At 50.8% G+C, this 11022-nt stretch overlaps 1 protein-coding gene across 1 annotated transcript; it reads left to right on the top strand.

The window, feature by feature from the left end:
- The first annotated feature begins 4721 nt into the window (after positions 1–4721).
- On the top strand, positions 4722–6453 carry LOC136459513 (putative UDP-rhamnose:rhamnosyltransferase 1). The gene has a single exon (XM_066459362.1). The coding sequence runs from the start codon at positions 4813–4815 to the stop codon at positions 6241–6243; it is 1431 nt and encodes a 476-aa protein (XP_066315459.1). The 5' UTR covers positions 4722–4812; the 3' UTR covers positions 6244–6453.
- Positions 6454–11022: the final 4569 nt, after the last annotated feature.

Below are 11022 nucleotides of genomic sequence, written 5' to 3'. Positions count from 1 at the left end.
TTGAAGTAAGTGTAGAATGAGCTCACCAAGTTTGATGCCTATCCAAATATGTTTGAGCCTCCAATCACAAGCTTGAACATGACTGGTTCAGAGCCACCAAATCTAGATAGATTTGCTTCTCTTTTTTCTTCCTCTCTTCTCTCACGTTGCGTTCTATATGTGTTCTGCTTTCTCACTGTCCAAGTGCAGCAGCAGGTGAAAAGGAGGTTTTGTGTTTCTCACCCCTTCTCAAGAAATGATCTCAATCATTGATTCCAACCGAAATCAATGGTGCATAAACACTAGATTTGTGGACTGTTGACTGTTTTTGCTGGGCTCCAAATCATCCTCCGTCTGGAGGGATAGTCCGACGCTCTGCCCTGCAGACAAGCTTCAGGGGTCCAATACAAGGCAAACCTCTCTGAAGAAATTGGCCACATGCCCATAAAGGTATGACTGGATAAATCATGTTGATGATGAATAGAAAAGTTTCTGTTCCAAAGTGCTTGCAACTGGAAGGAGGAAGTTACCACTTGATCACCTGAAAGCTCAGGCAATGCTATCAACATCTACCTCGTTTGAGGAAGCTGCAAAATATGGCGGCTTGGGCTTCACTTATTCACAGTGATGCAAGGGTTGCTTATAGAGCCTTTTTTTTTTGCAATTTGGTCTTTTTTTAAGAAAATTTACGTTTGGTCTTCTGGGAGACGTAAACTTATCAATGGACCCTGGGGGTCGGCGCCTGGACTCATGGCTCCGAGGTAACACGCCTCGGCGCCACAAATCTTCGCTCCGAGGTGTCTGGCCATGCACAGCAGGGCATCCTAGGTGGCGTTGACGTGGCCGATACCTCAGAGCCACAGATCTTGGCTCCGAGCTCGGCATTAAGATTTGTGGCTCCGACCTCGGAGCCGTGGATCTCGACACCGAGCTCGGAGCCATAGATCCTGGCATCGAGCATAAATTCAAAACCCACGGCCAAGTTCAGAACAGTTAAACAAGCGAGGAGAGGATGAGATCGATACATGGGCTTGGGCTTGGGCTTGGACGGCGGGGGCGTGGAAGGCGTCGAGCGCGGAGGCGGCCGCGCAGGCTGCGGCCGGAGGACGCCGGCCGTTGTCGCCGCGGCCAACAGGCGCTGCGTCTAACTGTGCATCGCTTTCGACCCACCTTTCCCCCCCCCTTTTCCGAACTATTATTATGTTTATTAATGTTTTTCCTCGAATTTTTATCTGGGGCTGTTTATGGCGTGATGACGCCACACGTGTCAGTGTGTGAGCTCTGGCAACAGTTCGATTGGAAATCGATGGCTGGCCAAGGGTTGTGATGTACAGAGGTTCTACAACTGCCGTTGTAAAGCACGGAGTACCCATTACCCGTGTAGGAGTTGGCACTAATACGTTGATTTCCCTTCCTGATCTTCTGAAATGGTCTTCCGCGATGGCATTCCCAAGATGTTGGGGGCCTGGGAACGGGAGTGGTCTCGGTGACTTGCGAGTGGTCCTTGTGAGACTGTCTCCAACGACGAAACGCAAACGCAAAATGCGTCATCAACAATGGTTTGCATCGTCGAAAATGCTGTCCAACGGAAGACCCAGACAGCCGACCGATTTTGCGTAGCAGCCGAAGGGAAAGGCAAATAAGCGTCTTCGGCAGCGGACGACGCAAATCTCTGCCGTAAGACGACGCAAGAGCTCGAGCGCGAGCTCCGCCGGATCCGGGAGAGGGAGGGTCGGGGAAAAAGAAGGGGAGGGGGGGGGCGGATCCGGGCCGCGGGGGCGAGCTCCGCCGGATCCGGGAGAAGGAGGGTCGGGGAAGAAGAAGGGGAGGGAGGGGGGCCTGATCCGGGCCGCGGGGGCGAGCTCCGCCGGATCCGGGAGAGGGAGGGTCGGGGAAGAAGAAGGGGAGGGAGGGGGCTGGATCCGGGCCGCGGGGGCGAGCTCCGCCGAGGCGCGGGCGCGAGCTCCGCCGGGCCGCGGGCGCAAGCTCTGCCGGATCCGGGAGAGGGAGGGTCGGGGAAGAAGAAGGGGAGGGAGGGGGCCGGATCCGGGCCGCGGGGGCGAGCTCCGCCGAGGCGCGGGCGCGAGCTCCGCCGGATCCGGGAGAGGGAGGGTCGGGGAAGAAGAAGGGGAGGGAGGGGGCCGGATCCGGGCCGCGGGGGTGAGCTCCGAGCGCCGCGCTAGCGCCAGCGCGCACCGTCGCCCCACGTCGTCGCCGTCGCCATGTGCCGCGTGGGAGAGAGGAAGAGAGAAAGGCAGCCGCGTGGGAGAGAGGATTTGCCTTCGCTGTCGGAGACGAAAGAATTTGGGTAGCTCCCTTGTTTCCTGTACGTGACCCAAACGGTGAAATTTGGGTCCGCTCGGTTGGAGATAGCCTGATGTGATGCTACATGAAAACTGAAGTACTGTATTATAGTACAGTGCCATATTAAAAAGTCAGCTCTCCGATAGAATTCTGCATCTCCTGTCTCCTTGTTTACAGGTACCCTGTCAAATGTCAACGCATTCGTGGAAATCAAGCTAGAAAAGTTGGCCTGGTGTCGAGAACATTGCGCCGTGCTCCAACGGGAAATTTCCCTATCAGCGTACCAGCAGCACGATAGGAGTATACTATCGCACTAGGGCCAGGGGCTAGGCATATGCCGGCATCTGATGCACCATCTTTTTCTTTCGAGTCCGTACGGGACGGGCCTCGGCAGACGGGCCTCAACATCTTTAGGGCTGGTTTAGTCGGACGAAATTTGACAATTTAGCTATTGTACTATTTTTGTTTTTATTTGATAATTTGTATTTAATTATAGACTAATTATACTTAAAACGTTCGTCTCGTGATTTTCAATCAAACTATGTAATTAGTTTTTTTTCGTTTATATTTAATGCTACATGCACGTATCATAAAATTCTATATGATAGATACTATGGTACTTTTTAGAAAAACTTTTTAAAACTAAACATGACCTCAGTAGCACAATAGAATCTCTTCTCAGTGGCCTAAATCCGGCGAGCGTACTCTTTTGTCAAATCTGAATCCATCCCCCCTCGAAGGAAAGAAAATACTCCAAGAAGGAAGATCGATCCATCCTCCTCACTGATATCTCCCTCCCTCCCAAAGCTGCAAAAAGAAGGGATAAACATCGAGAAATATCACCGATAGTGCAGCGTGGCAGCGTTAGTGCTGATCTTAGGCTGTGTTTAGTTCGTAAAATTTGGAAATTTGGCTATTATAATATTTTTCATTTTTATTTGGTAATTAGTGTTCAATCATAGATTAATTAGGCTTAAAACGTTTTTTTTCATCTACATTTAATGCTCCATGCACGTATCACAAGATTTAATGTGATGGCTACTGTAGCACTTTTTTGAAAAGTTTTTGAAAACTAGGGCCCGTTTAGATGCCACCCAAAATCCAAAATTTTTCAAGATTCCCCGTCACATCAAATATTGCGGCACATGCATGGAACATTAAATGTAGGTAAAAAGAATAACTAATTGCACAGTTTGCCCGTAATTGACCAGACGAATCTTTTAAGCCTAAATAGTCCATAATTGAATAATTTTTGTCAAATACAAACGAAAATGCTATAGTAGCCAAAAGCTAAAAATTTTCGTATCTAAACGGAGCCTAAACACAGCCTCGCAGGAGTGAAAGCAAAGCAAACCACCTACTACACCTGACAGGCACAGCAGGTCAAAGACGGAGGCGATTCATGCCGGAACCTGACAGCCATGAATGATTGGTTCCACACCACAACTCCACAAGCACAACGCACACGCTGTAAAATAACGCCAATAATGCAGGCAGCAGGCAGGCCTCCTCTCGTCGTCCCGTCCTCCCACCCATCATCGTCCAACTTGGCTGGCCACGGGCGGGCCTCCGGTCTTTTGACCCCGGGGTCGGGGTCACAGCGTCAGCGTCTCAGCGAGAGCGAGCGAGGTGGTCAGTGCTCACTGTCACTGGCTCACGCTGCTCTGCTCAGCCGATCCGCTCAGCTGCCCACGTGGTTGCGTGGGCGAGAGCGACCGGCACTGAGCCCGGCGCTGCAGACAGCGGCCTCCCCGGGAAACGTTGAGAAACCGGGCGGAGCCTTGGATGTCATCCTCTCGTCGTTTGTTTAACTGTTCTGAATTTGGTCGTAGATTTTGAATCAATGCTCAACGTTTGGATCTATGGCTTCGAGCTCAAAGCCGAGATCTGTGGCTCCGACCATGTCAATATCATCTAGGATGTCTTGCTGTGCACGGTCAGGCACCTCGCAGCCAAAATCTGTGACGCCACGACATGTTACCTTGAGCCATGGGTCCTAACGTCGATCTCAGGGTCCAAAGATGAGTTTACGTTCCCGAGAAGTCAAACCTAAATTTTTTTAAAAAAAAAGACTAAATTGTAAAAAATTGGACTTATAGAGTGACTAAGTCTGTTTTGCTGTTTTCTCTTCGAATGTGTTTTATACAGGATGTAACCCATCTGAATGCTGTACGAATGTTTTGGTCTTTGCGATGCTAAGCCAACTCTAAAAAAAGATAATGGAAACTCCGCTGTGGTGATTGTGTCAGCTGTGGCGTACTGCGCGTACTGCGCGCGTAGTGCATCATCCATGACATAAGCTGACTCTGCTGTGACTGATTGTTTGGCTCTATTTTTCTATGCTCGAACAGCAATCTTGAACAGTCCAAGTGATCGTCCTCAAACTGAACTTTTCATATCTGAATGTGCGACTGTACACACGGTACACACTCACGCACCTATAAGAACAGGGAGAGTGGCACAGTGCCAGACCATCTCCCCCAATCTCATAAAAAGAACCTCTGCCTTGCGTTTGACAAAGCCACTCGAATGGACGCCGGCGGCGGGAGCATGCACGTTGTGATGCTGCCATGGCTGGCCTTCGGTCACATCCTCCCGTTCACCGAGCTCGCCAAACGCATAGCTCGGCAGGGCCACCAGGTCACCATCCTTTCGACGCCAAGAAACACTCGACGGCTTATCCACATCCCACCGGACCTGGCTGGCCTTGTCCGCGCCGTCGACGTACAGCTGCCGCGCGTGGAGCGCCTGCCGGAGGACGCCGAGGCTAGCATCGACCTACCCTCCGACGACCTCCGACCGTACCTGCGCCGGGCCTACGACGCGGCCTTCGCCGACAAGCTTTCGGACATCCTGCAGGAGCCGGGGCCGCGGAAGCCGGACTGGGTGATCATCGACTACGCCGCGTACTGGGCGCCCGCGGCCGCGGCGAGGCACGGAGTGCCATGCGCGTTCCTGAGCCTGTTCGGCGCCGCGGCGGTCAGTTTCTATGGCCCCGCGGAGGGGCTCTTGGGACGCGGCAAGTACGCAAGGACGAAGCCAGAGCAGCTAACCGTGGTCCCCGACTACGTGCCGTTCCCGACCACCGTCGCTTTCCGCGGCTTCGAGGCGCGCGAGTTTTTCACGCCAGTCTTGGTCCCGGACGAATCTGGCGTGTCGGAAGGCTACCGGTTCGCCAAGTGTATCGAAGAGAGCCAGCTCGTGGGCATCAGGAGCAGCGCGGAGTTCGAGCCGGAGTGGCTGCAGGTGCTCGGCGGGCTATACGGTAAGCCGGTAATCCCGGTCGGCCTATTCCCTCCACCACCCACACAAGACATCGGCAGCCACAAGGCAGCGCTGCAATGGCTGGACAGGCAGGCGCGGGGCTCCGTTGTGTACGCGGCGTTCGGCAGCGAGGCGAAGCTGACGAGCGCACAGCTGCAGACCATAGCGCTCGGTCTCGAGGCTTCCGGCCTGCCGTTCCTGTGGGCATTCAGGCAACCGGCCGATGCCAACGAAGGCAAGAGCGGATTGCCGGAAGGTTTCGAGGAACGCGTCGACGGCCGCGGACTCGTCTGCCGCGGCTGGGTGCCTCAGGCCAGGTTTTTGGCCCACGAATCTGTCGGAGGGTTCTTGACCCACGCCGGCTGGAACTCCATCATCGAAGGCCTCGCCCGCGGCGTCAGGCTGGTGTTGCTACCGCTGATGTTCGATCAGGGCCTCAACGCGAGGCATCTGACGGAGAAGAAGATAAGCGTCGAGGTGCCGCGAGACGAGGAAGATGGCTCGTTCGCGCCCAAAGATATTGCAGCTGCTTTGAGGAGGGTCGTGGTGGAGGAAGAATGCGAGGTGTTCGGGGATAAGGCCAAAGAGCTCGCCAAGTTGTTTGGAAATGACGAGATGAATGATCAGTGCGTGCGAGATTTTCTCAAGTGCCTGTCGGAATACACCAGGCAGCGACAGTCAGTAGTTGGATTATAGGGCTGGTAATGTCCAATTTTGGATAAGGGTCCTTTTGAAAGGTTCACTACGACTGAGTGAGAACTAGAACACACCCTCAGATAATAAACAAAAAAAAAAGTAATAAAAAATGCTTGCTTTATTTTCTCCTAAAGAATAGAACAAGTATATAGATCCTTATACCTATGTATGCACATCTATTACCAATAAAAATAATGTCTCCAACAGATGTACACCTAGTTTTTGAGATTGATGAAGTTAGCATGACTGCCTCGCTGTTAACGACACATAAATAGCTAAAAACTAGTTCATCAATCTATGCTCAAACAAAGGTTACAATCTTAGAAGACATAGCATATAAGCTAATATTTAATGCAAAATATATCATGTATTGTCGACAGAATAACATCGGCAGTCCTTCGAGGGGTATCCTACGAAGGTAGATTGATCGGCAGAGATGCGTGTAATCGAGAACAAGAAGGCAATAAAGACACACGAGTTAGACAGGTTTAGACCGTCAATATGACGTAATACCCTACTCCTGTGGTCTGTTGGATTGTATTGGCTATCGTATGATATTGCGTGAGTTTGGAGGGGGTCCATGTCCGCCTTATATAGTCTGGGGACAGGGTTACAAGTCGATTAGATCTGGAAGATAACTGAAAAGTAATAACAGATTACAAGAATCATGGGATCATACGTATCCTAACAGATCTCGTAGTATCTTCAGGATATCTTCCCGCTGTCTTGCGGGAGGCGCCAAGCAGAGTCGTGCCCCGCAAGGCTTCGTCTTATGGGCTGGGCCGCCCCTGGAGGCACAGCCCATGTGGTCTGCCATGGGTATCCGGGGTTGTACCCCCACAGCTAGTCCCCGAGCGCCTTGTATTCATTGTGCAACGTCGTCTTGAGCATGTTTGAGCAGATGCGAACAAAGCCGAGCAGTCAAACTCATGGTCCGACCACCGTAATGAGTTGTCGAGCTGTTGTGAGCCGTCGCCGAGCAGTGTGAACCGTCGCCGAGCAGTGTGAACCCAAGTACGGCTTGCCATAAAGGTGTAAGGAGCTCAAGTTCAGAGTCAAAAATTTCTTCGCAGTGGACTAAGTGTGCCCACTTAGTCCGACCACAAGAAAGGGAGATAATCTTCTTCAGCTTCAAGAGGCGTGGAGTCTTTCAGATTAAAGCAAACATACTCACCGCAAGGTGAAGTGTGCCCACTTAGTCTCCGAGCCTGACAGTAGGTGACATGGTCACGTGGTGCCACGGTCCAAAGTAGGAGAAAAGTAAAAGACCAGCCAGGCAAGCAGCCAGTCTCCGGACGTAGCCTCAAGATGGGAAAAACACATTCACCGCAAGGTGAAGTGTGCCCATTTAGTCCTCGAGCCTGACAGCAGGTGACGTGGTCACGTTGTGCCAGGGTTAGAAACAACAGTCAACAGAAGAAAGTCCCCAGTGCGGTGAGGAACCAAGTCGTATTGACGACGCAGTCCCCGAGCCACAAGAGGAAACCTTGGAGAAAATAAATCCTAGAGAAAAAATCGGAGTAATGGCTGTACAGTAGTTATTACTGAGTCGTAATAGATGGCAGAGAAGTCGGCGAATATTCGGTGAGCAGTAATAAATTGCGGCGATAAATGGGCGACACGGGCTGCAGTTGCGCGAAAGCCCAGGTAACGGCCCACCACGCTGTTGCGGAGAATTCGGAGAGGCGCAAATCGTGGGAGCGGTTTTCCAAAAACCCTCGAATGTGGAAAGGTGTGGTGAAAGGTCCTAATGGATATAGGGGGATGAATAGCCTATTAAAAATTTCTACAACAACACTTAGCAAACTGGTTAGAAAATTATAAGGCGAAGTAAGTGTTGCGCTAGCCTACTAAAATTGTAAGCCACCTACCGCAATTCTAGTTTGTATAGTTTTTATCCACACAATAGCTATGTCACTAAACTAAGTTAGTGTGCTCTCAAAGGCTAACTAAAGGGCCACACTAACCAAACTAACAAGCTCTCACAACTAGCTACACTAAAGAGCTTGATAACTAGTTTGCGGTAATGTAGAGAGAGAGCAAGATAGTTATACCGTCGTGTCGAGGAGTAAACCAATCAACCACAAGGATGAATACCAATGAAGACCAATCACCTCGGAATTAAATGATGACACAATGATTTTTTACCGAGATTCACTTGCTTGCCAACAAGCTAGTCCTCGTTGTGGCGATTCACTCACTTAGAGGTTCACGCGCTAATTGGCATCACACGCCAAACCCTCAATAGGTGCCACACAACCAACATAAGATGAGGATCATACAAACCACGAGCAATCCACTAGAGTACCTTTTGGCTCTCCGCCGGGGAAAGGTCAAGAACCCCTCACAATCACCACGATCGAAGCCGGAGGCAATCACCAACCTCCGCTCGACGATCCTCGCTGCTCCAAGCCATCTAGGTGGCAGCAACCACCAAGAGTAACAACCGAATCCCATAGCAAAACACGAACACCAAGTGTCTCTAGATGCAAACACTTAAGCAATGCACTTGGATTCTCTCCCAATCTCACAAAGATGATGAATCAATGATGGAGATGAGTGGGAGGGCTTTGGCTAAGCTCATAAGGTTGTTATGTCAATGCAAATGGACAAGAGGGTGAGCTAGAGCCAGCAATGGGGCTTAAATAGATGCCCCCACGAAATAGAGTCATTATACCCCTTCACTGGGCATTGCTCGGGGTGACCGGACGCTCTGGTCAGATCGACCGGACGCACCCTGCCAGCGTCCGATGAACGGATGGCTGCCACATCATTCCTTTCTTCAAATACTGAGCGCCTAATCCCAACAGTCAAGTGATGACTAGACGCAGCATAGTGCCACGACCGGACGCAGGACCCCAATGTTCAGTTATTTCCAGTAAGCCTCCAATCACGACCGGACATGTCCGGTCATGCCCGATCAGACTCACCCAGTGTCTGGTCACTCTCTGTCTCCTCTGTGCGCTGCCACGTCAGTAGGACCGGATGCACCCCATCAGCGTCCAGTCACGAAGTGACCCAGTATCCGGTCAAAGACTGATGCCAGTGTCTTCACATTTTCCACTGACTGGACACGCCGGTCCAATCGAGGCCATCATCCGGTCCACTCTGTGAAATCCTATCTTTTCTGTATAGGGCATCGGTGATACCGTCGGACTGTCCACACTCTACGGGCGGATACTCCGTCTATGAAGTTTCTAACCCTTGCTCAAATGTGCCAACCACCAAGTATATCACCTTGTGCATATGTGTTAGCATATTTTCACAAATGTTTTCAAGGGTGTTAGTACTCCACTAGATCCTAAATGCATATGCAATGAGTTAGAGCATCTAGTGGCACTTTGATAATCGCATTTCGATATGAGTTTTACCCCTCTTAATAGTACGGCTATCGAACCTAAATGTGATCACACTCACTAAGTGTCTTGATCACCGAAACAAAATGGCTCCTACCACTTATACCTTTGCCTTGAGCCTTTTGTTTTTCTTTCTTCTTTTCAAGTCCAAGCACTTGATCATCACTATGGCATCACCATCATCATATCATGATCTTCATTTGCTTCACCATGTAGAGTAGTGCTACCTATCTCATAATCACTTTGATACACTAGGTTAGCACTTAGGGTTTCATTAATTCACCAAAACCAAACTAGAGCTTTCATGGGGGGAGCACTTTGTAACTGTGCCGCCACACCCCATGCTCCCATCTTTGCCACTTTGCCATTTCATCTTCCTTCTTAGCCCTCACGCTTCTAGATTCATACTCACATACGTTTCCACTGCCAATCTCCAAACTAGATCTGAGAAATGGCACCGAAGAAGGGAGCTGGTAACCCGAAGAAGGCGAGCACCGGAGTCAGTCGTGACGAAGAATGGGTCTCGTCATGCACGGGGGAGGCGGAGCTCAATAGATTGGTAGAGGCAGGTGTTCTTCCTGACTGCGTCACCGTCGGATGGCGATCGACCCTCGGTGAGCCCTACCCATTGCCTCATACCGACGAAGCTGTAGTATTTGAGGATTACTTCTAGCGTGGGTTAGAATTTCCTATTCATCCATTCTTGAGGGATTTGTTGGAGTTTTGGAGAGTCAGTCTGTGCAACCTCCACCCAAACACCATATTGCACATATCAATCTTTATCCATTTCTATGAGGCATATCTCAAAATCCTTCCCCACTTCAACCTCTTCCGTCATCTGTTCTAGCTAAAGAAAAAGGGTGGCGGTGGTTCCATGGTGGTCAGCGGTGTTTATCTGCAACTCCATGATGGGATGGTAGGCGAGTACCTCACTGTACCGCTGAACACGTCGCTAAAGGGGTAGAACGCTAGGTGGTTCTACATGAAGCAGAGCCAGCCTGCCATCCCTTGCGACGTCGACCACGTCCTGGAGAGCTAGAAGTGTTGGTCGGAAAAACCGAGCAGTGCTGATATGGAGCAGGCGAGGGAGCTCCTTGGCTTAATAATGGGAGTGAAGACCAACGGTGGATTGGTGGCGGTGAGCTTCATAGTGCGCCGCGTCCAGTCCTATAAGGAGAGGGCGCACACAGCCTTTGACTTCAAGGGGGAGACCGATGACACCCGAGAGAGGATGGAGATGCTGTCGAGGGATGATGCGCAAGAGCGGGCCACAGAGCTATTCATTCCATTTGTCTCGTTCAACTTGTCCGGGCAGACGAGACCCTTTCACTGCAAGAATCCACATCATCAGGTAAATATCTCAATTGTTTGTTCCTGATGCTTTTTATCCTTTGTCATTGCCGAATAGTGAACTGATTCACTT

This window comes from Miscanthus floridulus, chromosome 6, assembly GCF_019320115.1.
Source record: "Miscanthus floridulus cultivar M001 chromosome 6, ASM1932011v1, whole genome shotgun sequence".
In the NCBI taxonomy this organism is placed as follows: Eukaryota; Viridiplantae; Streptophyta; class Magnoliopsida; order Poales; family Poaceae; genus Miscanthus; species Miscanthus floridulus.
The sequence above is the reverse complement of the archived record's forward strand: the minus strand, read 5'-3'. Positions and strand labels throughout refer to the sequence as shown.

Coding starts and splice junctions, on each gene's coding strand:
- LOC136459513 (XM_066459362.1), top strand. CDS start 4,813: ATGGACGCCGGCGGCGGGAGCATGCACGTTGTGATGCTGCCATGGCTG.